This window comes from Canis aureus, chromosome 4, assembly GCF_053574225.1.
Source record: "Canis aureus isolate CA01 chromosome 4, VMU_Caureus_v.1.0, whole genome shotgun sequence".
In the NCBI taxonomy this organism is placed as follows: Eukaryota; Metazoa; Chordata; class Mammalia; order Carnivora; family Canidae; genus Canis; species Canis aureus.
Window position 1 is genome coordinate 24,960,128 of NC_135614.1, and position 26,026 is coordinate 24,986,153.

Consider the following 26,026-nt stretch of genomic DNA (forward strand, 5'->3'; position numbering starts at 1 on the left):
TGGGTCAACAAAGAAAAATTTAAAAATATCATGAAACAAAGAAAAATGGAAATACAGCATATCAAGTCTTACAGAATATAGCAAAAATCATTTCTAAGAGGGAAATTCATAGCAATAAATACCTATATTTAAAAAATAAAGATCTCAAATAAACAATTTACATTACACTTCAAGGAACTAGAAAAAGAACAAATTAAGCTCACAGCTAAAAGTAGGAGATAATAAACAAAGTGGAATAGGGCGCCTGGATGGTTCAGTTGGTTAAGTTTCTGCCTTTGGCTCAGGTCATGATCCTAGGGTCCTGGGATCAAACTCTGAGGTAGGCTCCCTGCAAAGCAGGGAGTCTAGTTCTCCCTCAACCCCTCCTCCAACTCATGCTCTCTTGCACTCTCTCTCAAATAAATAAAAATAAAAATTTAAAAATCAAGAAAAAGATGAGCGTGGAAGAAAATTAAATAGGGATTAAAAGACAATAGAAAAGACCAATGATAGTAAGAGCTAGTTTTTTGAAAAGATAAAATAGATGTTTGGCTAGATTCATCAAGAAAGAAAAGGAGTATTAACTCCTTACTCAATATACGGTTTGGAAATAACTTTCTGTAGGTTATCCTTTCATTTAGTTGATGAGTTCCTTTGTCGTGCAGAAGCTTTTTAATTTGATAGAGTCCCATTTGTTGATTTTTCCTTGTTGCTTGTGTTTTTGGTATCATAACCAAAAAGATCATTGGAAGATGAAAGATAAGTAGTGCTTCCACTATGTTTCCTTCTACAAGTTTCCTTCTACGGAAAGGTCTATAAACTTGATTGTTTTAGGTCTCACGTTAAAGAATTTAATTCCTTCGGGTTAATTGTGGTGAATGATTTCAATAAGGGTTCAATTTCATTTTCTGAATGTGCTTATAGTTTTCCAACACCATTTGTTGAAGAGACTGTCCTTTGACCATAGAGTATTCCTGGCTCCCTTGTCCAATATTAATTGACTGCATAGGTGGTGGTTTATTTCTGGGATCTCCATTCTGTGCCACTGGTCAATTTTTATGCAGAATACACTGTTTTAATACAGCTATGTAGTTTGATATCAGGAAGTGGGATGCTTCCAGCTTAGCTCTTTTTTCTCAGGTTCTTTTGTAGTTCCATACAAATTTTAGGATTCCTTTCCTGTTAAAAATGTGAATAGAATTTTTACAGGTATTGTATTGAATGTACATACAGATAGCTTTGGGTAGTAAAAACATTTAAATGTCATTTATTGCTCTAATCCATGAACCCAGGATATCTTTTCATTTGCGTGTGTCTTATATTTCTTTCATCAAAGACTTGTAGTTTTCATTGTATAAATGTTTCATTACCTTGGTTAAATTTATTCCTGTGTATTTTGTTGTTCTTGATGCTACTGTGAATAGAATAATTATCTTTATTTCTTTTTCAGATAATTCATTGTTAGTGTATAAAAACAATCTTTTTTTTTTTGTATGTTGATTTTATATCCTGCCACTTAGCTAATTTGTTGATCAGTTCCAACAGCTTTTTTTTTTTAATTTTTATTTATTTATGATAGTCACACAGAGAGAGAGAGAGAGAGGCAGAGACATAGGCAGAGGGAGAAGCAGGCTCCATGCACCGGGAGCCCGACGTGGGATTCGATCCGGGTCTCCAGGATCGCGCCCTGGGCCAAAGGCAGGCGCTAAACCGCTGCGCCACCCAGGGATCCCGCCAACAGCTTTTTGATTGAGTCTTTGGGATTATCGTTATATATGAACATATGATCGGCAGATAATAACAATCTTCCTTCTTTCTTTCCTATTTGGATGCCTTATATTTCTTTGTCTTTCCAAACTGCTCTAGGTGGAACTTCCAGTACTATGTAGTAAAAGTGTTTAGAGTGGGCATCCTTGTCTTCTTTCTCATTACAGAGGAAAAGACTTCAACCTTTCAGTGTTCAGTATGATGTTAGCTGTAGGTTTGTTATATAGCGCCTTTCTTAAGTTGAAGTATGTTTCTTCTATACCCAATTCATTCAGGTCTTTAGCACAAAAAAAAAAAAGATGTTGTATTTTGTCAAATTCAAGGAATTCATACAATAAAAAAAAATCTGATTTTAAAGTGGGCAGATGATCTGAATAGATATTTTTTTCAAAGAAGACATACAGATGACCAACAGGTTCAGCAAAAAGTGCTCAACACCACTAATCAGGAAAATGAAAATCAGAACCAGAATGAGGTATCACTTCACACTTGTCAGAATAGCTAAAATTAACAATAGAAGAAACAAGTGTTTACGAGGATGTGGACAAAAGGGTACCTTTGTGCACTGATGGTAGGAATGCAAACTGGTGCACCCACTATGGAAAACAGTATGGAGATTCCTCAAAAACTTAAAAACAGAACTGCCATATGATCCAGTAATTCATTACTGAGTATTTACCCAAAGAAACAAAAACACTAATTTGAAAAGATATATACCCCTATTTATTGCAGCATTATTTGCAAAAGCCAAAATATGGAAGGAACCCAGATGTCCATTAATAGACAAAAAGGTAAAAAGGAGGTAGTATATATATAACATGGATGGTTCTAAAGGGTAAAATGTTAAATGAAAATAAGTCAGAAAAAGACAAACACCATATGATTTCGCTTATGTGTGGAATATAAGAAACAAAAAAATAGCAAAGGAAATAAAGACAAAAACCAGACATTTAGGGAATCCCTGGGTGGCTCAGCAGTTTAGCGCCTGCCTTCAGCCCAGGGTGTGATCCTGGAGACCCAGGATCGAGTCCCACATCAGGCTCCCTGCATGAAGCCTGCTTCTCCCTCTGCCTATGTCTCTGCCTCTGTGTGTGTGTGTGTGTGTCTTTCATGAATAAATAAATACAATCTTAAAAAACAAACAAACAAACAAACAGATATTTAGGGCACCTGGGTAGCTCAGTTGGTTAAGTGTCTGAGTCTTGATCTCAGCTCAGGTCTCAATCTTGTGAGGTTAAGCCCCACATTGGGCTCCATACCGGGTGAGGAGTCTACTTTAAAAATCAACCAAACAAAAAATTCAGACTCTTAAGTATAAAGAACTGGTGGTTACCAAAGAGGAAGGGAATGGGGAGATGGGTTAAACAGGCGATGGGGATTAAGGACTGCAAGTGTGATGATGAGCACTGGATGATATATGGAACTGCTGAATCACTATACTGTATACCTGAAATCAGTATAACACTGTATGTTAATTAGGTGGAATTAAAAACTTTAAAAGCCAAAAGAAAAAAAAAGCGAAAACGAAAACAAAAAATCCTACAAAAACCAATTCAATTTAATGGGCAGACTGAATTAAAAAGCCATTTTTCCAAGGAAGACATCCAAATGATCAATGGACACATAAAAAGGTGCTTGGTGCTCAACATCACTAATCATCAGGAAAATGTAAATCAGGGCAACCCTGGTGGCGCAGCGGTTTAGCGCCGCCTGCAGCCTGGGATGTGATCCTGGAGATCCCTGATAGAGTCCCACATCAGGCTTCCTGTATGGAGCCTGCTTCTCCCTCTGCCTGTGTCTCTGCCCCTCTCTCCCTCTGTCTCTATGAATAAATAAAATCTTAAAAAAAAAAAAAAAAAGGAAAATGTAAATCAAAACCACATGGAAATATCACCTCACACCTGTTAGATAGTTAGGATCAAAAAGAGAAGGGATCCCTGGGTGGCGCAGCGGTTTGGCGCCTGCCTTTGGCCCAGGGCACGATCCTGGAGACCCAGGATCGAATCCCACGTCGGGCTCCCGGTGCATGGAGCCTGCTTCTCCCTCTGCCTGTGTCTCTGCCTCTCTCTCTCTCTCTCTCTGTGACTATCATAAATAAATAAAATTTTTTTAAAAAATTAAAAAAAAAAAAAAAGAGAAAAGATGGGTGCCTGGGTGGTTCAGTTGACTGGGCCTCTGACTCTTGGTTTCAGCTCAGGTCATGATCTTAGGGTTGTGAGATCAAGTCCTGCATCAGGCTTCATATCCAGCGGGGAGTCTGCCTGAAGATTTTCTCCCTCTGCGCACATGCACACACACATACTCTCTCTCTCTCAAATAAATAAATACATTGGGATCCCCGGGTGGCTCAGCGGTTTGGCGCCTGCCGTCGGCCCAGGGCATGGTCCTGGAGTCCCGGGATCAAGTCCCGCATCCGGCTCCTTGCATGGAACCTGCTTCTCCTGCTGCCTGTGTCTCTGCCTCTCTCTCTCTGTCTCTCATGAATAAATAAATAAAATCTTTAAAAATAAATACATACATACATACATCTTTAAAAAAAAAAAAAGTTTAAAAAAAGAGAGAGAAAAGAGGACCTGGGTGGCTCAGTGTGTTAAGCATCTGCCTTCAGCTCAAGTCATGATCCTGGAGTCCTAAAACTGAGTCCCATGTTGGGATCCCTGCCCACCCACCCTCTCAGTGCCCCCTCTCCAATAAATAAATACAATATTTAATTAAAAAGAGAGTAAAGATAACAAGCGTAGGTGAGGATATGGAGAAAAGGGATCCTTTTTGCACTGTTGGTGGACATGTAAATTGGTTCAGCGTCTATGGAAAGTAGTATGGAAGTTCCTTAAGACATTAAAAATAGAACTACCACATCTTCCAGAAATCTCACTTTTGGGTATATATTCAAAGAAAATAAAATCAATATCTTGAAGAAATATCTATACTACCATGTTCATTACAGCATTATTCACAATAGCCAAGATATGGAAACAACTAATACGTGTCATGGAATCTCTCAGGACTCCAAAACAAAATTTTTTTTAAGATTTTATTTATTTATTTGAGAGAGAGAGAGAGAGAGAGAGAGAGATCATGAGCAGGTGAGAAGGGCAGAGGGAAAAGCAGACATCCCAGAGCAGGGAGCTTGATGTGGAACTGGATTCCAGGACCCTGGGATCATGTCCTGAGTCAAAGGCAGACTAACTGACTGAGCCACCCAGGTGTCCCAAAACAAATTTTGAAAAAAAATAACAAAGTTGGAGGACTACTACATCCTGATTTAAAACATACTACAAAACTAGTCATCAAAAGAACACATAGACCATTTGTAATAGAATATAGAGCTAGAAATAAACCCTTACATACATGGTCACTGATTTTTGACAAGGGAGCCACAACCATTTAATGGAAAAAGAGTAGTTTTTTCAACAAACAGTGCTGGGAATATTGGTATCCACATGCCAAAGAATGAAGCTGAACCCTTATCTAACTCCATATTAAGAAATTAACTTGAGGGGTGCCTGGATAGCTCAGTTGGTTAAGCATCCAACTTGTGGTCGTGATCTCATGGAATATGGTACTAATCCCTGCGACTGTCTCTGCGCTCAGTGTGGAGTCTGCTTGTTCTTCTCTCTTCCCCATACCTCTCCCTTCCTACTCTCATGTGCTGACCCGCTCTCTCTCTCTAAAATAAATAAATAAATCTTTAAAACAAATTAACTTGAAATGGATCAAAGACCAAAATAGAAGACCTAAAACTATATTACTTATGGAAGAAAACATAGATGGAAATCTTCACATTAGATTTGGCAATGATTTCTTGGGTATGACACTGGAGGCACAAGCAACAAAGAAAAAAAAAGACAAAGTGCATTTCATGAAATTTTAAAAATTGTGTGCATCAAAAGATAATGTCAATAGAGTAAAAAGGCAATTATATAATGAGATGAAATAATTGCACATGATATATCTGTTATGGAGTTAACAAATAGATTATACAGAGAACTCCTAAAACTTAATAATTAAAAAAATACGATAACAGAGTTAAAAAACTGGCAAAGGATGTAAACAAATATTTCTCCAAGGAAGAAATATGACTACTAGGCACATGCAAAGTTGTTCAACATCACACTGATCATTACAGAAATGCAAATGAAAACTATACTGAGATATCACTTCACATCTGTTAGGATGGCTAATATAAGAATAGAACATAGCAAGCACTGGCAAAGATATGAAAAAGTAGAACCCTTGCTGGTGGAAATGTAAAATGGTATATTACTGTGAAAAACAGTATGGAGGTTCCATAAGAAAATTAAAAATAGGATTAGCATATGATCTAGCAATTTCACTTCTGGGTACATACCCAAAAGAACAGAAAGCAAGGTCTTCAATAGATATTTGTTTACCTATGATCACAGTATCATTTTTCACAACTGCTACAATGTGGAAGCAACTCAAGTATCCATTAGAGGGTAAGTGCAAGAACAAAACGTGATATATATGTACCCTGGAATATCCCTCAAAATAAGGAAATTCCAACATATGCTAAAATATGACGAACCCTGAAGACATTACACAAAGTACAATAAGCCAAACACAAAAATACAAATACTGTATGATTCCACTTGTATGAGGTTCTTTTAGTATTCAAATTCAGAGAGAAAGCAGAATGGTGGTTGCTAGGGGCTGGGGGAAGGGGTAGTAAAGAGTTATTTAATGGGTACAGATTTTCAGTTTTATAACATGAAAACAATTATGGAAATGATGGGTGGTGACACTCTGTGATTAAATGTATACTTTAAAGATGGTTAACATGATAAATGTGATGTTTTAACTACTTTATCACCACACACACACACACAAAAAAAAAAAAAAAAAAAGAGGGGAAGAAAAGGAAGAGACCCCAGGAAAGTAGGGGAAGAACTAATGAAAAAAATATAAAAGAACAGTTACAAGATAAACAGTACAGATTGTGAGATCCAAGATACATTTAAGAAGAGTTCCAAGAGAAAAGAAATGGCCATGAAGCAATACTGAAGCAGTGTGTAAGACTTTTTTAGAATTCAGGACTTGATGTGCCAGAGGAGATAATAAAATTAAAAATTAAAAAATTAAAAATAACTCAAGTGAAAAAAGATAAAAGAATATAAATATTAAATAAAAGATAGAAGTATATACAATGATAGTATAACATAAACTGAGTGATAGGACTGTCCTAACTCTTTGCACCTGAGAATTTTTTTTAAATTAAAAATAAAACACACAAAAGAACCAGGCTATGCATAGCATTAATAAATTACAAATTAAAGACAATGGTCTACCTCCGAAAAAGAGAAAAAAATAGGATTTGGGAAAGTATACAGCAACGTACTTTATAAATTCATTTTGTTTCTTTAAAAAAAACTGAAGTGGGGCACATAGGTGGCTCAGTGGTTGAACATCTGCCTTTGGTTCAAGTCGTGATCCTGGGGTCCTGGAATCAAGTTCCACATCAAGGTCCCCACAGGGAGCCTGCCTCTCCCTCTACCTATGTCTCTGCCTCTATGTGTCTCTCATGAATAAATAAAATCTTTATAGAAAAAAAAACTGAAGCAAATATAGTCAAATGTTAAAACCTGACAAAAATCAATGTCAGATACATGTATGTTCATTATAGTAGTCTATTTTTTTCTTCCTGAATATTTGAAATATTACACAAAAATCAAGACAACATAAAAGGACAAAGCCAAAGAGTTTAAGTGCGAGGTGAGGATGTCAAAGATAGCCTGTAGAGACTGGAGCAGCTTGGTATAGCAGGGAAAGAATGAATGGCAAAAACCAAGCAAACAAAAAAACCCAAAAGCCAAACCAAAACAAACCAAAATAAAATAAAATAAAAAATAAAAAAAAAAAAACAAGAGAAAACAACACATGCTAAAAATTGCAATTTATTATTTTATTAAAGATGGAAAGATCCTTAACATGTCTATGTATACTATATAATCGGTGAAAAAGCAAAGAGCAACTGAGGAAATTGGACAGAGGAAAAAATAAGTGTTGAAACAGGTTGTTGGGAAACAGGATGACATGTGGAACAATTATCCTTGAATAGAAAAAACACCGGTCTCCTACTGAGACTTTAATGAAAGAAGAATGATTTCAGAAATAGGTTAGAAAGGTTTTATAGCCATGGGAGTTACAAATTAAGTAAATTACACTTATCAGGCTTTCATTTCTTTCTGGGAAGTATGATATATAGTCACTGCTAAGCAGGAAGCAGGAGAAGAAAATGGAAAGTTCAAAAATAAATGCTTATTTGGGCAATTTTATCTCTATTTTGTAAAATGGAAAGTTTGACTAAAAATGAAAGTGCTGGTACCAGATAAATTGGAATTTTACTCAAAATCACTCAGGGCAAAAGATTAAATAAATGTATCATTGTGGAAATACCAGGATAGTTGACAATTAACTTGTAATATATAATTTTTGTTCAAATTTACCTCAACTAGAAATGGAATTAAGAAATAAAAAGACATATTTGATAACTTGATCCAAACAAAAAAATGATCCAAATTTCTCAAAGGAACTCTTCTTGCAAATATACACCATACGAACACACAACACAGAAATAACTCAAATTATCATGTTGCAATTAGCTACATTTTAGCAAATGAAGTCAATTCCCTAAACTTGAACATTAACCTGCAAAATGTCTAAGAAATTCATCCTTTTGACTTTTCATCACTCATGTCTCCTGAATTCAAATGCTCATCATCATAAGCATTACTACACTGGAATTGAAATTTTTCTGAGGCAGACCTCTATAAAAAGCAGATTGTATTAAAGATATAAAATGTTGAGGTCATTCAAAGCTTCTATTATCAAAATTAGTTGAATTTTTGGAAATATTTGTATATTTCCAAAGAGATGTTATTCTGCCTTTACAACTTGGCATCATAAATCAGTTGTACCAAAGATTCAAAATACCCAAGAACATCTAGCATCAGAAAGGTCTGGAAAGCAAGAATCAACTAAAGTAGTTGCATTAAAAGAGGGAAGAAAATATATGCAAATCCTGATTACCAATCTAGATCTTCACTAGCTCCATTAACTTCACATTCCAAGAGTACATTTGCCTTAGAACATGATAGAAAATAGCAGAGAGGTGGTATCTGCAAGGAGAATATGAATCATCTGAAATAAATGATAAAAGAGACCCAACCACATTATTCTAATTTAGAATTAAAAAGAGTTCTGGGGATCCCTGGGTGGCGCAGCAGTTTAGCGCCTGCCTTTGGCCCAGGGCACGATCCTGGAGACCCGGGATCGAATCCCACCTCCGGCTCCCGGTGCATGGAGCCTGCTTCTCCCTCTGCCTGTGTCTCTGCCCCTCTCTCTCTCTCTGTGTGACTATCATAAATAAATTAAAAAAATTTAAAGAGTTCTGATTAATTTATAAGATTGTGTTCCATACTTTTCTGTCTCTGAATCCAGAACGTTTCTTCTTTTTCTCTTCCTGATGAGGCTCAAGACAAACACCTGCAGCCTTTTTTTCATGGTTACAAACTTCCCCTTCATCTTTATTCTTCCCTTTATCACCAAGTTCATTCTTTAGGTTGTTTACAGATGGTGGAGATTCTGCAAGGGCCCTGGATATTTAAAAAAAAAAATTGCATTATTCAAGAAATAAGATTTTCATATAGTTTAGTAGAAGTAACAGCAATGATAATTTGTGAAAACTTCTACATGAAGAGGTTCCTCAAAAAGTTAAAAATACAACTATCATATAATCCAAGCAATCCCATTTCTGGTTATATCCAAAAGAATTGAAAGTAGAGTCATGAAGAGATTTTTGTACATTCATATTAACAGCAGCATTACTCACAATAGCTAAAATGTTTGAAGCAACTGAGATGTCCACCGATAAATGAGTGAATAAAGATAATGTGGTATATACATACAACAGAATAATATTCAGCCTTAAAAATAAAGGATCTGATACTAAAAGCACAGGCAACAAAAGAAAAAAAGAGACAAGCAGGATTACACAAAACTAAAAAGCTTCAGGACAGCGAAAGAATAAAATAAAAGAGCAACCTATGGAAAGGGAGAAAATATTTGCAAACCATATATTTAACAAAGGGCTGACATTCAAAACACATAAAGAAAAAAAAACACATAGAGAACTCCTAGAACATTATAGCAAAACAAACAAACAAAACTCAAATAACCTGATTTAAAAATGGGCAAAAGAAGTGAACAAACATTTCTCAAAAAATACATAAATAGCCAACATATATATGAAAATATGCTCAACATCAGTAATCATCAGGGAAAGGCAAACTAAAACTGCCATGGGATATCACCTTACATCTGGTAGGACAGCTTTAATAAAAAAAAAAAAAAAAAAAAGAAAAGATTACAAGTGTTGGTGAGGATGTGGAGAAAAGGGATCCCCGGTACACTGGTGGGGGAAATGTAAATTGAAACAGCCACCTTGGAAAACAGGATGGAAGATCCTCAAAAAAACTAACAACAGAAGTGCAATATGATTCGGCAATCCCACTTTGGATATATCCAAAGGAACTGAAATCAGGATCTCAAGGAGATATCTATATTCCCATGTCCACTGCAGCATTATTCACCATGGCCAAGGCAGGGAAACAACGTAAATGCCTATCAGTCAACAAATAATTAAAATGTGTGTGGCACAGACATACATTTGCATGCAAAATGGAATACTCTTCAGCATTAAAAAAAGGAAGGAAATCTTGCCATTTATGACAACACAGATGAACCTATGCTAAGTGAAATAAGCCAGACACAGAGAACAAGTACTATATTATATTCAAACCCACAAAAGCAGAGGATAGAATGGTACTTTCCAAGGGCTGGGGCAAGGAGAAATGGGGAGATATTAGTCAAAGGGTACAAATTTTCAATTACATAAAGTAAATAAGTCCTAGAGGTCTGCTGAACTGCATATAGTGCCTATAGTTAACAAAACTGAACTGTATACTTAAAAATTTACAAGGAGGAGATACCTCGGTTGCTCAGTGCATTAAGCATCCACTTTTGATTTCAGCTCAGGTAGTAGTCTCAGGGTCCTGGGATTGAGCCCCACTTTGGGCTCCATGCTCAGCTCATAGTCTGCTTGTCCCTCTCCCTCTGCTCTTCCCTCCAATCCCTCTCTGTTTTCTCTCTCAAATAAATAAAATCTTTTAAAAATTAGTTAAGGGGGTAGATCTTATGTTAAGTATTTTATTAATAAAACAACTTATAATAATGACATATGAGAGGGTCGGAAAAAACTTCTAAGGTGATGGACAGGTTTATGGCATAGATTGTTAATGATGGATCAGAAATGTATACTTATCTCCAACACCTCAAGTTGTCTGCATTAGTTATGTACAGCTTTTTGTATGCCAAAAACAATTTGTTAAGTAATTCTGAAAAAAAAAACTTAAAAAGGAAAGAAGTCATATCATATACTACAATATGGATGACACTTGAGAACATTATGCTAAGTGAAATAAGCCGCTGAATGATCCCACGTATATGAGGTATCTAACATAGTCTATTTTCACAGAGACAGAAAAAAAAATGATGGTAACCCGGGGCTGCAAGGGGGAACAGAGGTATTTAATGAGTAAAAAATTTTAGCTTTGCAAGATGAAAAAGTTCTAAAGATCTGTTTGACAATAGTGTGAATATATTTAACACTACTGAACTGTACACTTAAAAATGGTTAGGATGATACATTTTGTTATTTTTTTAAATACAAAAAAATAAATTGAAAGAATAAATGTGGGACCAAAAGAATAAAAAAAATGGTATTCAAATAAAAACATGAACATTAAAAAATTCTAGGGCTTACCAGGTTAACCCAATTATTAATAGCAAGAAAAAACTAAACATTCAGAGGTCCCTCTAGCTGATTAGAGACCGAAACTGACGCTGTATTCTCCAAAGATTTTTCCTAATTTCTTCATCCTCTATTCTTTCAAATTGCTACATGATTTAGTGACTAAACCATATCATATAATTTGTTATTTTTTGTATTCCCAGAATCTTGCTTTCTAACTATCAGAGAGAGTCAAATGACTCTGTTCCTTTTACAAACCAAAAACTGTCAAATATCAGCATGTCATCTTGTTCAACATGGTTAAGATCATTAAGAGACAGGCTATCCAGAAGAAGCAAATAATAAAAGCTAGAGTAGAAATACACTAAATAGAAACTAAAAACAAAACAATGAAACCAGAAGCTGATTCTTTGAAAAGATCAACAAAATTGATAAACGTTTAGCTAGACTTCTCAAAAAGAGAGAGAAAGAGAACTCAAAGAAACACAATCAGAAATGAAAGCGGAGAAATAACAACTGACGCCACAGAAATACAAAGGATTAAAAAAAAGAAATACAAAGGATTATACAGGAATATTATAAAAAATTATGTGCCAACAAATTGGATAACCTAGAAGAAATGGATAAATTCCTAAAAACATATAGCCTCCCCAAACTGAATCAGGAAAAAAATAGAAAACTTGAACAGACCAATTACCAGCAATGAAATTGAATCAGAAATCAAAATACTCCCAACCAACAAATGTCCAGGACCAGATGGCTTCGCAGGCCAGGTAAAATCTATCAAACATTTAAAGAAGACTTAAAACCTGTTCTCAAAATATTCCAAAAATAGAAGAGAAAGGAAAACTTCCAAATACATTCTATGAGACAGACATTACCAGAATATAACAAAACCAGATAAAGACATTACAAAGAAAACTCAAGGCCATTATCTCAATGAACACAGACACAGAAATCCTCAACAAAATATTAGCAAACCGAATCCAACAATCATTGAAAAACTCATTCACCAAGATCAAGCAGGATTTATTCCTAGTATGCAAGGATACTTCAATATTTGCAAATCAACATGATACATCACATCAACAAGAAACAGAATAAAAACCATACAATTGGGACACCTAGGTGGCTCAGAGGTTGAGTGTCTGCCTTTGGCTCAGGGCATGATCCCGGAGTTCCAGGATCAAGTCCCGCATCAGGATCCCCTTGAGGAGCCTGCTTCTCTCTGTGTCTCTTATGAATAAATAAATAAAACCTTAAAACAACAACAACAACATATGATCATTTCAATAGATACAGAATAAGCATTTGACAAATCACAACATCAATCCATAATAAAACCCCTCAACAAAGTAGGCTTAGAGGGAACATATTTCTAAGGCCATATATGAAAAACCCATAGCTATCATCATACCAAATAGTAAAATAGTGGGAACTTTTCCCCTAAGATTAGGAAAAAGACAAGGATTCCACTCTCATCATTTTTATTTAACATAGTACTGGAAATCCTAGCTACTAGCAATCACAGAAATAAAAGGAATCCAAACAGATTAAAACCTTATTTGCAGATAATATATTACATATAGAAAACTCGTAAGACCACCAAAAAACTTCTAGAGCTGATAAATGAATTCAGTAAGGTTGCAGAATATAAAATCAATATATAAAAATCTGTTGCATTTCTGTACACTAATAATAAAGTAGCAGAAAAAGAAATTAAGAAAACGATCCCATTTACCACTGCAGCAAACATAATAAAAAACACCTAGAAATAAATTTAACCAATGAGGTCAAAGACCTGTACTTTGAAAAATATAAAACAGTGATGAAAGAAACTGAATGTGAAACAAACAAATGGAAAGACAGTCCATATTCATGGATGGGGAGAACAAATATTGCTAAAATGTCCATACATCCCAGGACAATCTACAGATTTAATGCAATCCCTATCAAAATACCAACAGTATTTTTCCCAGAACTTGAACAAATAATTCCAAAATCTGTATGAAACCACAAAACATCCCAAATAGCCAAAGCAATCTTGAAAAAGAAGAGAACTGGAGTTATTTATCCTAATCCCAGATTTCAAGATACATTACAGGACCAATAGGCGCCTGGGAAGCTCACTCAGTTAAGTGTCCAACTCTTTCCCCCCCACTCCTACCCTCAAATTGAACTCTTGATCTCAGCTCAGTCTTGATCTCAGGGTCATGAGTTCAAGCCTCATGTGGGACTCCATAGTAAGAAAAAAAGACATACTACAACGTTGTAGCAATCAAAACACTATGGTCCTGACACAAAAACAGACACATATATCAACAGAACAAAGAGCCCAGAAATAAACCCATAATTATATGGCCAATTAATTTACAACAGAGGAAAGAATATGCAATGGGAAAGAGTCTTTTCAACAAAAGGTGTTGGGAAAACAAGACAGCTCCATGGAAAAGAATGAAACCAAAGTACTTACACTATACAAAAAAATAAACTCCAAATGGATCAGAGACCTAAATGTGAGACCTGTAGCAAAAGTTTCTAGATATGTCTCTGGAGGCAAGGGAAATTAAAACAAACAAAAAAACAACAACTACTGGCACTGCATCAAAATAAAAAGCTTCTGCCCACCAAAGGAAACAATCAATAAAACAAGAAGACAATCTACTGAATGGGAGAAGATATTTGCAAATGATATATATGATAAGAGGTTAGTATCCAAAATAGAAAAGAACTTATACAACTCAACACCCAAAACACAAATAATCCATTTTAAAAATGGGCAGAAGACATGAACAGACCTTTCTCCAAAGAAGACATCCAGATAACCAAGAGTCACATGAAAAGATGCTCAACATCTCTAATCATTAGGGAAATGCAAATCGAAACCACAATGAGGTATCACCTCACACCCATTAGAATGGCTAAAACCAAAACCACAAAAAACAACACATGATGGTAAGGATGTGTAGAAAAATGAAACTTTGTGCACTGCTAGAAATGCAAACTGGTACAGCCACTGTGGAAACAGTATAGAGGTTGCTCAAAAAGTTAAAACTAACATTACCATATGATCCAGTAAGTCCACCACTGGGTGTTTACACAAAGAATATGAAAATACTAATTAAAATAATAGATGCACCCCTATGTTTATTGCAGCATCATTTGCAATAGACAAAATATGGAAGAAACCCAACTGTCCATCAATAGATGAATGGATAAAGAAGATGTGTGTATACACATACAATGGAATATTCCTCCGCAATACAAAAGAATGAAATCTCGCCATTTACAACAATATGGATCAATCTAGAGGGTATAAAGGGTAAAATGCTAAGTAAAATAAATCAGTCAGAAAAAGACAAATGCCATATTATTTCACTCATATGGGGAATTTAAGAAACAAAACAAATGAACAAAAGAAAAAAAAAGACTCTTAAATACAAAGAACAAACTAATGGCTGCCAGAGGGGAGGGGAGTGGGCAGATGAGTAACATGAGATAAAGGGGATTAAGAGTATACTTATTGTGATAAGCACTGAGTGCAAGTGCTGTTGAAGTGAGCACAATGTGATGAGCACTGAGTAACATATAGAATTGTTGAATCACTATATTGTACACATGAAACTAATGTGTATGTAAACACTGTACATAAATTATACTGGAATAATAATTAAAACTTAAAAAAAAAAAAGGGAGAAAGATTGGACACTACTCTTCCAATCATCCAGAGTTCCCAACCCAGTGCCTTATACAGAGAAAGTAGGCAATGTGGCTATGGCTGATTATGGAACAAAAATGGAAATCCTTATCTATATTGACCAGAAAGGGATTGGAAAAATATATGCTGGGATTAAAATACAATATGAGAAAATTCTTAATGCATTCCTTTTACGTAACTATTTAAAGAATATAAAAACCAATAGTTATTTCACTTACTTATAAATAGTATTTTATGCATGTTAACAAAGGCAAAACAGTATTTGAATTTATAAGTAAGAAAAATAACTTTTTAAAAAGGTTAAATCCTAAAACTAAACAATTTTTAAAAAATATTTTATTTATTTATTCATGAGCGACACAGAGAGATGGCAGAGACATAAGCAGAGGGAGAAGCAGGCTCCTTGCAGGGAGCCCACTACAGGACTCAATCCCAGAACCCCAGGATCACGCCCTGAGACGAAGGCAGACGCCCAACCGCTGACCCACCCAGGTATCCCAAAATAAACAAATTTTTTAAAAGCAACAAGAAACTAACTCACTATAGGTTTTCCCACCTGGTTCAAAATCAATCTTTTGACCACAGTTCAAATTTCCTTTCAACCTTGACCCCAACTGATCAAGGCTGGATCATTTCCCTGTTTTATTTCCTTCTGAAGAGTTTGTGGAATCAAATGATGATGGGCTGATAAAGTGAAGACCTAAAGTATTTATTCACAAAGAAAAGATTTCTTCAATCAAATGCTGTGGGAGCTACACTAGTTGCTAAGATAAATATAGTAAGACTGTCTCTGTCATCAAGAAAGTCACAGTAAATAGGGAAAACAGATAAGCCAACTGATAAAGAATATATAAGGACAAAGAATAGGTTCAGGAAAAGCCTCCTGGAAAGAGTGACTCTAACCTGATTTCTCAAAAACCTTAGGTTCTAAAAAAGAAAATCTACAGACATTCAATATCATTTGGTATACCAGAAACCCTCCTAACCACACTGCTTTATTCAGTCCAATTAATTGAATGGCATTCATAATTTCTTCTGAAAAACATACAGGCTGATATCCCATGATACTCTGAATGCTGCTCATATGTAGTAGGCAAGTTACACCCTATTATACCCCTGCAACTTTTAACATCTTAAGAATTGCACACTACCAAGAGTCACTTTGTCTTTTCCCTATTTTATTCCTGATAGTTGACTCCACTGTGGTAATGATATAATAATACAGTGATTTAAACATTATAGAACCGATGACATATAATGATGTACAGAAAGAAGACTTCTGCTTTCAACCCCAATGGAGTAACTACACTTAGATTTGCCTTCCTAGAGTGGGGAAAAATACAGAAAATCTAACAAAATATATAAAACATTTTAAGATACTGAACAATAGACAGCAACTGTCTGAAAAAAAAAGTAGGTCTATAGTTGTCCTGAAGTTCTACTTGGAGACATTTTCCAGATCAGGAACAGGATCCCAAGCAATATAAGAGTGACCATGCTAAGTTGAGGCCATAGTTTGGAGAGGCTGAGGTGACTGGAATTGGTGGGCAAGAGGACCAGAGAGGAGGAAATACAGGAAGAAAAAGTTCCATGAACCTAATGGAGCCTCCCTTGTTAATATTAAACAGTACACTCTTAGGATTAAAGTATCCAATATTAGACAAGAAACAATTACCAAAGAGCTATAGGCCAAATAATTTCTAGCATTCACAAGCAGGAGTGTTCAAGCTGTGACAAATCATTGAACACTCAAGGCATTTAGTAAACACAACAGATGGGTCCTGTCTTATTAGTAGGGCTGACTTAGCCCTAGAGCAAAGGATACTCTATCTAAACCATGCTGGGGGAAAAAAAAAGTTTAAAAACAAGTTCCAGCTGATCAAATAGATTCTCCAATAAGTTAACTACCTGTCAGTACAAAAATCAATATACTTTTAAGGAAAACAAAAAAATCCAGACACTCAAAAAGTTAACCTACACAATGAAAAATATGTAATAAAGTCATGGATAGATGTCAGCAAGATGGCGGAATAGGAAGTCCCAGGCTTTGTCTACCACAGAAACACTGATTTAGCAACAATGTACAGATCAAAATACCTTTAGGAGATTCCCAAAATCTGGCTAAGAAGCTGTAATGCACCAGGAAAACATGATGCCAAAAACAGACACATGGAAATGGGTAAGAGAAGCAATTTCACTCTACCCATGTCAGTCCCTCCCCCAAGCAGTCACAGCTCAGTACCAGGAGAGAATGCCCCAGCTCACAGTTTCTCACTCCAGGGAGGAACGAGAATGAAAGGGTGTTCAACATTCCAGCCCTAGGGACTGGTTTCTGTTCACCTCACTTGGAGTGCTGATGGAAGATGGCATTTTTGCATTCCTGAGGGTAGATAAGAAAAAAGAAAAGTGGGAGGTGATCTGCACAGCTTAGAGTTGCAGAGTTGGCACAGCTTAGCACAATTAGGGGAAGGGACAAAACAAGTCTTCTCCCTCAGGAGGGAGGGAAAAAAGTGGAAGGTGTGCCTGGCATTCTAGTTTTTTCAGAAGACTGCCTGAAATACTGGCATGCACCTCGCCTGACCTGGGGTGGTAATGGGGAGCTGGCCAACTTTGGATGCCTGGCGGCTGATGAGAGGAGTAGGTGGCTGGCTGCTAAGCACAGAGAACTTGCAGTGCTGCAGATAAACACCAGAGGGAGCAAGATCTCAAAAGCTCTTGAATAAGAAACCTGCAAAAGCTTCTCCAACTGAGAAACTGCCCACGCAGACCTAGAGGAGCTGTATCCTTTCCCAAAAGTTTTAGAGGCACCATAATCTGTAACTGGGGTGATTACTGAGGGTCTTCCTCTGTATGAAGCTAATCTATAAAAATCAAGATATGTGATTGATTCTTCAAAAATGTGAATCTTAACACAAAGTTGCAAGATGCGTGAAGAAACAGAAATGTGGCCCAGAGGAGCAATATAAATCTCTGGAAACTGAACCTAAAGAAACAGAAATATTTATTACTTGAAAAAGAATTCAAAATACCCAAAATAAAGATGATCTCTAAGCTCAAGAAAACACTGCATTAAAAAATTACTATCCAGAGAGATTAAAAAAAGCAAATTCTGAAGCTGATGAGTGCAATTACAGAATCGAAAAATTCACTAGGGTGGCTCAAAAGTAGACTCAATCAAGCAGAAGATAAACTCAAAGGTAAACTCAAAGACAGATCATTTGGTATTATCCAGTCAGAGGAACAAAACACAAAAGAAGCCTAAGAGACTTACAGAATAAGGTCAAGAAAACCAATGCATACATGAAGGAGAAGGAAGAGAAAGAAAGAGGTTAAAAAAAAGTTCATTGAAAGAAAATATGGCAAAAAAAAAAAAAAAAACCTTGAACACCTGAAAACTCAGATTTGGGAAAGTTAATGGACTTCCAGACTGAAGAAGCTCAACAGACTTCCAAGATGAGGAACCCAAAGAAATCCACAGCAAGACACATTATAATCAAATTGCCAAAAAGTCAAAGACTAAGGGAGAATTTTTAAAGTAGCAGGGGAAAAGTGACTCATCATGTACAAGGGGATCCCATAAAACTCTGAGACCTTATAGGCCATAAAGAAATAGGATGAAATATGGAAAGTGCTGAAAGAAAAAACTGCCAACCAAAGGTACTATATCTGGTAAAACTGTCCTCTAGAAATCAAGGAGAAAGAAAGATGTTCCCAGATAAACAATGCTGAGGAAGTTCATACTACCAAACCTGCATTACAAAAAAAAAAAAAAAAAAAATGCTAGAGGAAGTTCTACAAGTTGAAATATATTATACTGCAACATGAAAGCATATAAAGTATAAATCTCATTAATGAAGGCAAATACATGGACAAATACAGAATACTGTTGTCCTATAATGATGATGTGTAAATCTCTTTAAATTCTACAAAAGAAATTCAAAAATCAAATATTAAAAAAAATCTTAATCATAAAAAATGTTAATGGATACACAATATAAAAGATGTAACTTGTGACATCAGTACCATAAAGAGAAAGGAAGGAATAAAATTACAGAATATTTGTATGTGGCTGAAGTTAACTTGTTTTGTGCTTTTTCAAAATAACACATTTTGAGAAGAAAAAAAAAAAAGTAACATCATTTGTTATTTGACCCTCCTTTTATACTGGCCATCAACTAGAACAGTCAGCAATTAGTGATGGTCTTTTCCACAAGATCTTCGCAAGTTTCACAGATTCATATTAATAATTATGATAGTTAGTTTTCTTTATCCTTATCTGAAAGTATATTTTGCATTAAATTACATTATCAAAGCAGTTTTTTATTAAGATATAACTAATGATAATTTTGTAAGTTTAAGGCATACAATGTATTGATTTGATACTTATCTGTATCAATCTGCCACCACTGTATTAGCTAAAACCTCCATTACATCACATAATTATAATCTTCTTGAGTGAGAACATTTAAGATTTAGTCTATTAGCAATTTTCAAGTATACAATACTGTATTATTAACTGTAATCACAACACTATGTATTAGATCCCAGAACATATTTATATTCTGACTGTAGGCTGTATTCTGACCAACACCTCCCCAACTCCCCAACTCCCCAACCACCAGCCTCTGAAAATCACTGTCTTAATGACTGTTGCTATCAGTTCAGGTTTTTGAAATTTCACATATAAGTGATACCATACAATAGTATATTTATTTCTGTGTCTGATTTATCTCAGTAGCAGAATGCCTTCAAGGTCCATCAATGTAGATGTAAATGGCAGGATTTCCTTCTTTCCAAGGCTGAATAATATTTGTGAGTGTGTGTGTGTAGCAAATCTTCTTTACACGTTCATCTCTTGAAGGACAGTTAGGTTGTCTCCGTATCTTCACTTTTGTGAATAATGCTGAATTAAACATGGGAGTCCAGATATCACTTCAAGATCCTGTTCTCATTTCCTTGGGAATGGTGGATTATATGTTATTCTATTTTTAGAATATTTTCTATTTTCAGGTTCCTGAAAAACCTCCATGTTGTTTTCCAAAGTGGTTAAGTCAGTTTACATTCCCGATAGTGCACAAGGATTCCTATTTCTAGACATCTATACCAAAATTGTTATGCCTTATTTTGAGACTAACCATTCTCATAGGTATGAAGTGATATCTTTTTACGGTTTTGATTTGCATTTCCCTGATGATTAGTGATGTTGAGCACCTTTTCATGTGCCTGTTTGGCCATCTGGATGTCTACTTTAGAAAAACATCTATTCAGGTCCTCTGTTCGTTTTTTAATTAGATCATCTGTTTTTACACTTTTGAGCTGTATGCTTTATATATTTTGGATATTAATCTCTTAACTGACATATGCTCTGCAAATATTTTTTCCCATTCCATAGGTTGCCTTTTTGTTTTATTTCCTTTGCTGTGCACAAGCTTTTTTTTTTCTTTTCTTTTTTGTTCTTTTTTTTAAGATTTTATTTATTTATTCATGAGAGAGACAGAGAGGTAGAGACACAGGCAGAGGGAGAAGCAGGCTCCATGCAAGGAGCCCAACGTGGGACTTGATCCCGGGTCTCCAGGATCACAGCCTGGACTGAAGGCGGTGCTAAACCGTGGGCCACCGGGGCTGCCCTGTGCACAAGCTTTTTTTTTTTTTTTAAGCTTTTTAACTTAATGTAGTCCCACTTGCTGATTTTGCTTTTGTTGCTTGTCCTTTTGTTATCCAAAAAATAGTTCCAAGACCCTAAGTTTCCTTTACTTCCCCCTCCCCCAAGTGTGTACTTTGGGGTCTTATGTTAAAGCATTTAATCCATCTGAATTATTTTTTGTGAATAGGGTAAGATAGGGATCCAATTTCATTCTTCTGGACTTGTTATCCAGCTTTCCCAATAATATTTACTGAAATGACTGTTATCTTACCATCTTACTATTCTTGGCTCCCTGTCAATATTAAGTGACCACATATGTAGTTTATTTCTGGGATCTCTAGTCTGTTCTATTGATCTACATGTGTTTTTAAGTATCATACTGTTTTCATAAATATAGATTTGGCCTATAGTTTGAAATCAGGAAATGGGATGCCTCTAGCTTTGCTCTTCTTTCTCAGGATGGCTTTGGCTATGTATTCATGGTCTTTTGTGTATCCATTATAGGTTTATAGTAATGTAACTATGAGGTTCATATATAACACCTATGTATATAGCAGTCTATTTTAAGTTGCTTGTTGTTTAAGTTGCAATACATTCTAGGAGCTCTCTCAACAATGTAGGTTGCATGCACCCTCTTATTGTGACTGGGTTGCAACTGCTATGGGTGCATTGGTGGATGAGGCTGATCCCAGCCTGCCAGGCTTAGAGGCCAGTCTGCAGCTGCTGTGAGTGTTTAGTGAGTAGGGTCAGCACCTGGTGTAGCTGGCTGTGAGGCTTAACTGCACTGCTATGGGTGTGCTCATGGGGCAGGGCTGCCCCCAGCTCAACTCTCCCAAGGAGTTGCTTTGAAGGGGCACTGGTCCTGAATGAGACTGCTCATCAGGCGAGGCTGGGTAGGAGTTGCTTTGGAGGAGAACATGACAGGTCAGTCCACAGGGAAATGCCGTGGCAGGGCAAATAGTGTGAGCAATGGAGATGGAGATGGTCAGAACTGTTGCCTTCATTGGGCCAGCTAGTCTGAAGGAAGACAAAAGAAATGGTGGCTGCTAGCAGTTCCATTCCTGGAGAAAGTTCCCAGAACCTTGCCTTTCTGGCACAAGCCTTAAAATTAGTGAATAAATCCTCATATATGGCCCAGATGCTTTTCAAACTGCTTCCAATATGCTGGGTCTGAATGAGTGGGACTGTCGATGGGCCTTTTAAGAGCACAGTTTTGGTTTCCTATGGCCCTCCACCTCTCCTAGAGTTAAACCCTGATGATTTTCAAGCCAGAATAAATGGGGGCTTGTCTTTCTAGGGTAGGGGTGGTATAGGGAGTGCCCAGTGCAGGGCTTGAATCCCTTGCTCCTCAGGAAGGATCTCCACACCTATTATAGGCCTTCTGTGAGTCACTGGCAATTCCTTTTCAAACTGCTCGTTTTTTTCTGAGTCTCAGTGCAAGCAAGACTGCACATGAGCCCTCTAAGAAGGGAATCTCAGTTTCCTATTGAATTTTTGGATTCCTGGATGTCAAACGTATTGATTTTGCAAGTCAAAGATCCTCAGGCTTATCTCTCCAGTGAAGATCCCAGGTATCAATGTGGGGCACCAATCCCTCATTCCTCCAGGAGAAGCATTGCCTAGTGAATGTTGCCATTCTTGGGGTAAGTTTTTTTTTTTTTTTTTTTTTTTGGTAGGACTGTGTTTCTGCCTCTCCTTCCCAGCTTGGTGTGGTCCTTATATTCTCTATTGTGAAAAGCAGTACCTATAGTTTTCAGATCTTTTGCAGAGGGAAGTTATCCATATACAGCCATAGATTTGGTAGGTCTGATGGAGGAGGACAGTTCAGGATTTTCTTATGCTGCCATCTTTCCAGATACTCCAATTAACAATATTTTCTAAATGGTACTTCTATTTTCTTTTAATTTTACTTTTAAGTAATTTCCACATCCAATGTGAGGCTTGAACTCACAACACTGAGATCAAGAGATGTTTGCTCTACTGACTGAGCCAGCCAGGCACCCTTCTAAATGATCCTTCTAGAGATTGAAAATACAATTTCAAAATCTTCTTAAACAATCACTAGAGAGACACAGCAGATAAGGTCCCGCAGAAAAAGAGATCAGTGACCCTGAAGAGACAAGAATTAAAAAAAAAAAACCTTCCAAAACTGAAGCCCAGAGAAAAAGAAGGTTATATAAAATATAAGCAAAATCCTGATGATATGTAGAATATCACATGGTCTAGTACACATGTGAATGAAGTCCCAGAAAGCATGTGTATGTAAGGGAATGGGGCAGAAATAGGGACAGAAAAATTTAATGAAGAAATAATGGGCAAAATTTTTCAAATTTTATAAAAATTTTAATTTCATAGTCTAAGGAAATCAATACATTTTTTAACAGAATAAACACAAAGTAAATAGCACTAAAATACATTATAATCAAATTGTTGAAAACAAGTGATAAAAAAAATCATAAAACAAGGGCACCTGGGTAGCTCAGTCAGTTCTGTCAAACTCTTGGTTTTGGCTCAGGTGGTGATCTCAGAGTCATGGGATTGAGCCCTACATTAGGCTCCATGCTGGGTGTGGAGCCTGCTCAAGATTCTCTCTCCTTCTTCCTCTGCCTCTCTCCCCACCCCTTTCTTTAAAAAAAAGGTCATAAAACTAAGCCAAGGATAAAAATATAGTTCATACATAAGAACAAAGATAAGAATTACTATTGACTTTTCAAAAAATATCTGAAGACATGATCCAGCAATGTTACTTCTAGTTATATACCCACAAGAAGTGAAAGCAGGGACTGCAAGAGATATTTGTGCAATAATGTTCATAGCAGTATTATTCACAATAATCAAAAAGTGGAAATAACCCAAGTATTCATTGGTAGATAAATGGATAAACAAAATGGTATATATACATGCAATGAAAAATTATTCAGCCTTTAAAAGGAAGGAAATTCTGACACATGATACAACATGGATGAACCTTGAAATTACTATGCTAAATTAAATAGGCAAACACAAGAAGACAAATATTGTATAATCCTATTTTTAGAGGTACTAGAATAGTCAAATTCATAAAGTGAGAAACCAGAATACCCAAAGATGGGGGGAAAGGTGACTGGGGAATTACTGTTTAATGGGTCCAGAGTTTGAGTTTGAAATGATGAAAAAATTCTAGAGATGGATGGTGGTGATGGTCACACAATACTGTGAAAGTAGTTAATGTTAATGAACTTAAAAATAGTTAAAATAGTAAATTTGATGCTACATATACTTTACCACATACACAAATACACAAAAAAAGAATACAATGAAGATACCATACTGAAAAGACAAAAACAAAACAAAATCAAAGCTAAACACAACAGAATGACAGCTTGCTAGAAAGAAAAAAGTCAACCAAGAATTCTATACCCAGTGAAAATATCCTTCAAAAGTAAAGACAAAATAAAGGTATTTCCAGACAAAAGCTGATAGAATCTATCTCCGGCACATAAGAACTCTTAGTAAAAGAAGTACTTTAGGCTGAAGAAGAATGTGACATTAGATACATTATATAGCCAGTTTAAACCCACACACTCAGATTGCAAACCTTGAATCCTTACCACTAGATTTCAGTACTTTTTTTGAAGCTAAGTAAAAAAAAAAAAAAAAAAAACAGGAAAATGACAAATGTTCCTTCTCTAACAGTACTGTAATATGGTTTCAAAGGATCATACTTAATTTATATTAGTGGATTTGGGTAGTATATATCTGGTCTTTACACATATCTTTTTTTAAAATATTTTATTTATTTATTCATGATAGACATAGGGAGAGAGAGAGGCAGAGACACAGGCAGAGGGAGAAGCAGGCTCCATGCAGGGAGCCCGACACGGGACTCGATCCTGGGACTTCAGGATCGTACCCTGGGCCAAAGGCAGGCGCTAAACCGCTGAGCCACCCAGGGATCCCCTGGTCTTTACACATATCTAATTATATAACCCAGAATATACTCACTTTAGTTTGAAGGCAAACATTCCAAATTGTATTCTTTGTTACTTACCTGTATGATTCAAACCTGTATTATTGTGTTATTATTTTTTGTTCAGGAAAAGGGATTGGGAATGGAAAAAAAAAAAGATTGTTTCTTTACTTCTGTTTTAGACTTTTTTTTTAGATCATCTCATTCTTTGTAGTTTAAATTTAAGAATTTTAAAGTTTTAAAATGTTTGTAAACTTTAATTTTTTTCAAGTTTAAAACTATATCATGCCCTCTTTCAAGAAGAACTTTAAATCCCACTTCTTAGGAAAACATTTTATTTCTGCTTAGTTAACAATTTTTTAAAAGATGATTAAAAAAAGGAATGTTTTCAGGCACCTGAGTGGCTCAGGGGTTAAGTGTCTGCCTTTGGCTCAGATCATGATCTCAGCATCCTGGGATCCCACAGGTACCCTGCTTGTGCTCTTCTTCTCCCTCTGTTACTCCCCGCCCCCCTCCCCTTGTGCTCTCTGGGTCTATCTCTCTGTCAAACAAATAAATAAAATCTTTAAAAACTAAAAAAAGGAATGTTTGCTCTACATACCCTCCAAATAATCATCTTATTTTTTTTCTGGGAGTGATGTTACGCAAAACAATATAAATTAATAAAAATAAAATAACCTAAACATCAGCATTTAATCTGAATAGTATAAACAAAGTGATTCAGAGAAAGAAAAAGAGTAGTAATTTCTTAAATATTCAATCTATTGAACAACTTCTCAACTCAGGTATAGTCTGTTGTCTTTGGCTTAGTCCAATATCAAAGATGGCAATTCTAAATCCGCATGCATGGGGTCCTCTTAATTCCGTTGCAGGAAAACATCTGCCTGAAGAAATTACTAGGCATTTACTATTTATTACAGTGAAAGGACAAAAAGTGCATTTCCTATTTCTCATTTCCTTCTTTGGCCTCCCTCTCTTCCTCCTTCCGTCTGTGTCCCTCAGTCTAGATCTTTCTCTCCCTCTGTCTCTCTTCCTGTCCATCTTACCTGGAAATTTTTCTAAAAACTCATGCACTCCTTTCTAAGGTTCCAGTACCCTCATCATCATCTCAAACTAGTATTAGTGTCTGTCAGTAGC

The 26,026-nt window shown here is 36.0% G+C and overlaps 1 protein-coding gene across 9 annotated transcripts in view; it reads right to left on the reverse strand.

Moving 5' to 3' along the window:
- MICU1 (mitochondrial calcium uptake 1) overlaps window positions 1-26,026 on the reverse strand; it is a 248,921-nt gene that overhangs the window by 164,895 nt on the left and 58,000 nt on the right. For 6 of the 9 annotated variants that reach the window (XR_013377818.1, XM_077894916.1, XM_077894918.1 and 3 more), the window contains one exon: window positions 9,188-9,362. The exons of the other annotated variants lie outside the window; for them this stretch is intronic. Coding sequence is in view for 5 of the 6 variants with exons in the window: in XM_077894916.1 (XP_077751042.1) it covers window positions 9,188-9,362 (175 nt within the window). In the remaining variant the exon portion in view is untranslated. The remainder of the gene's footprint in view (window positions 1-9,187; window positions 9,363-26,026) is intronic. 9 annotated transcript variants of the gene reach the window in all.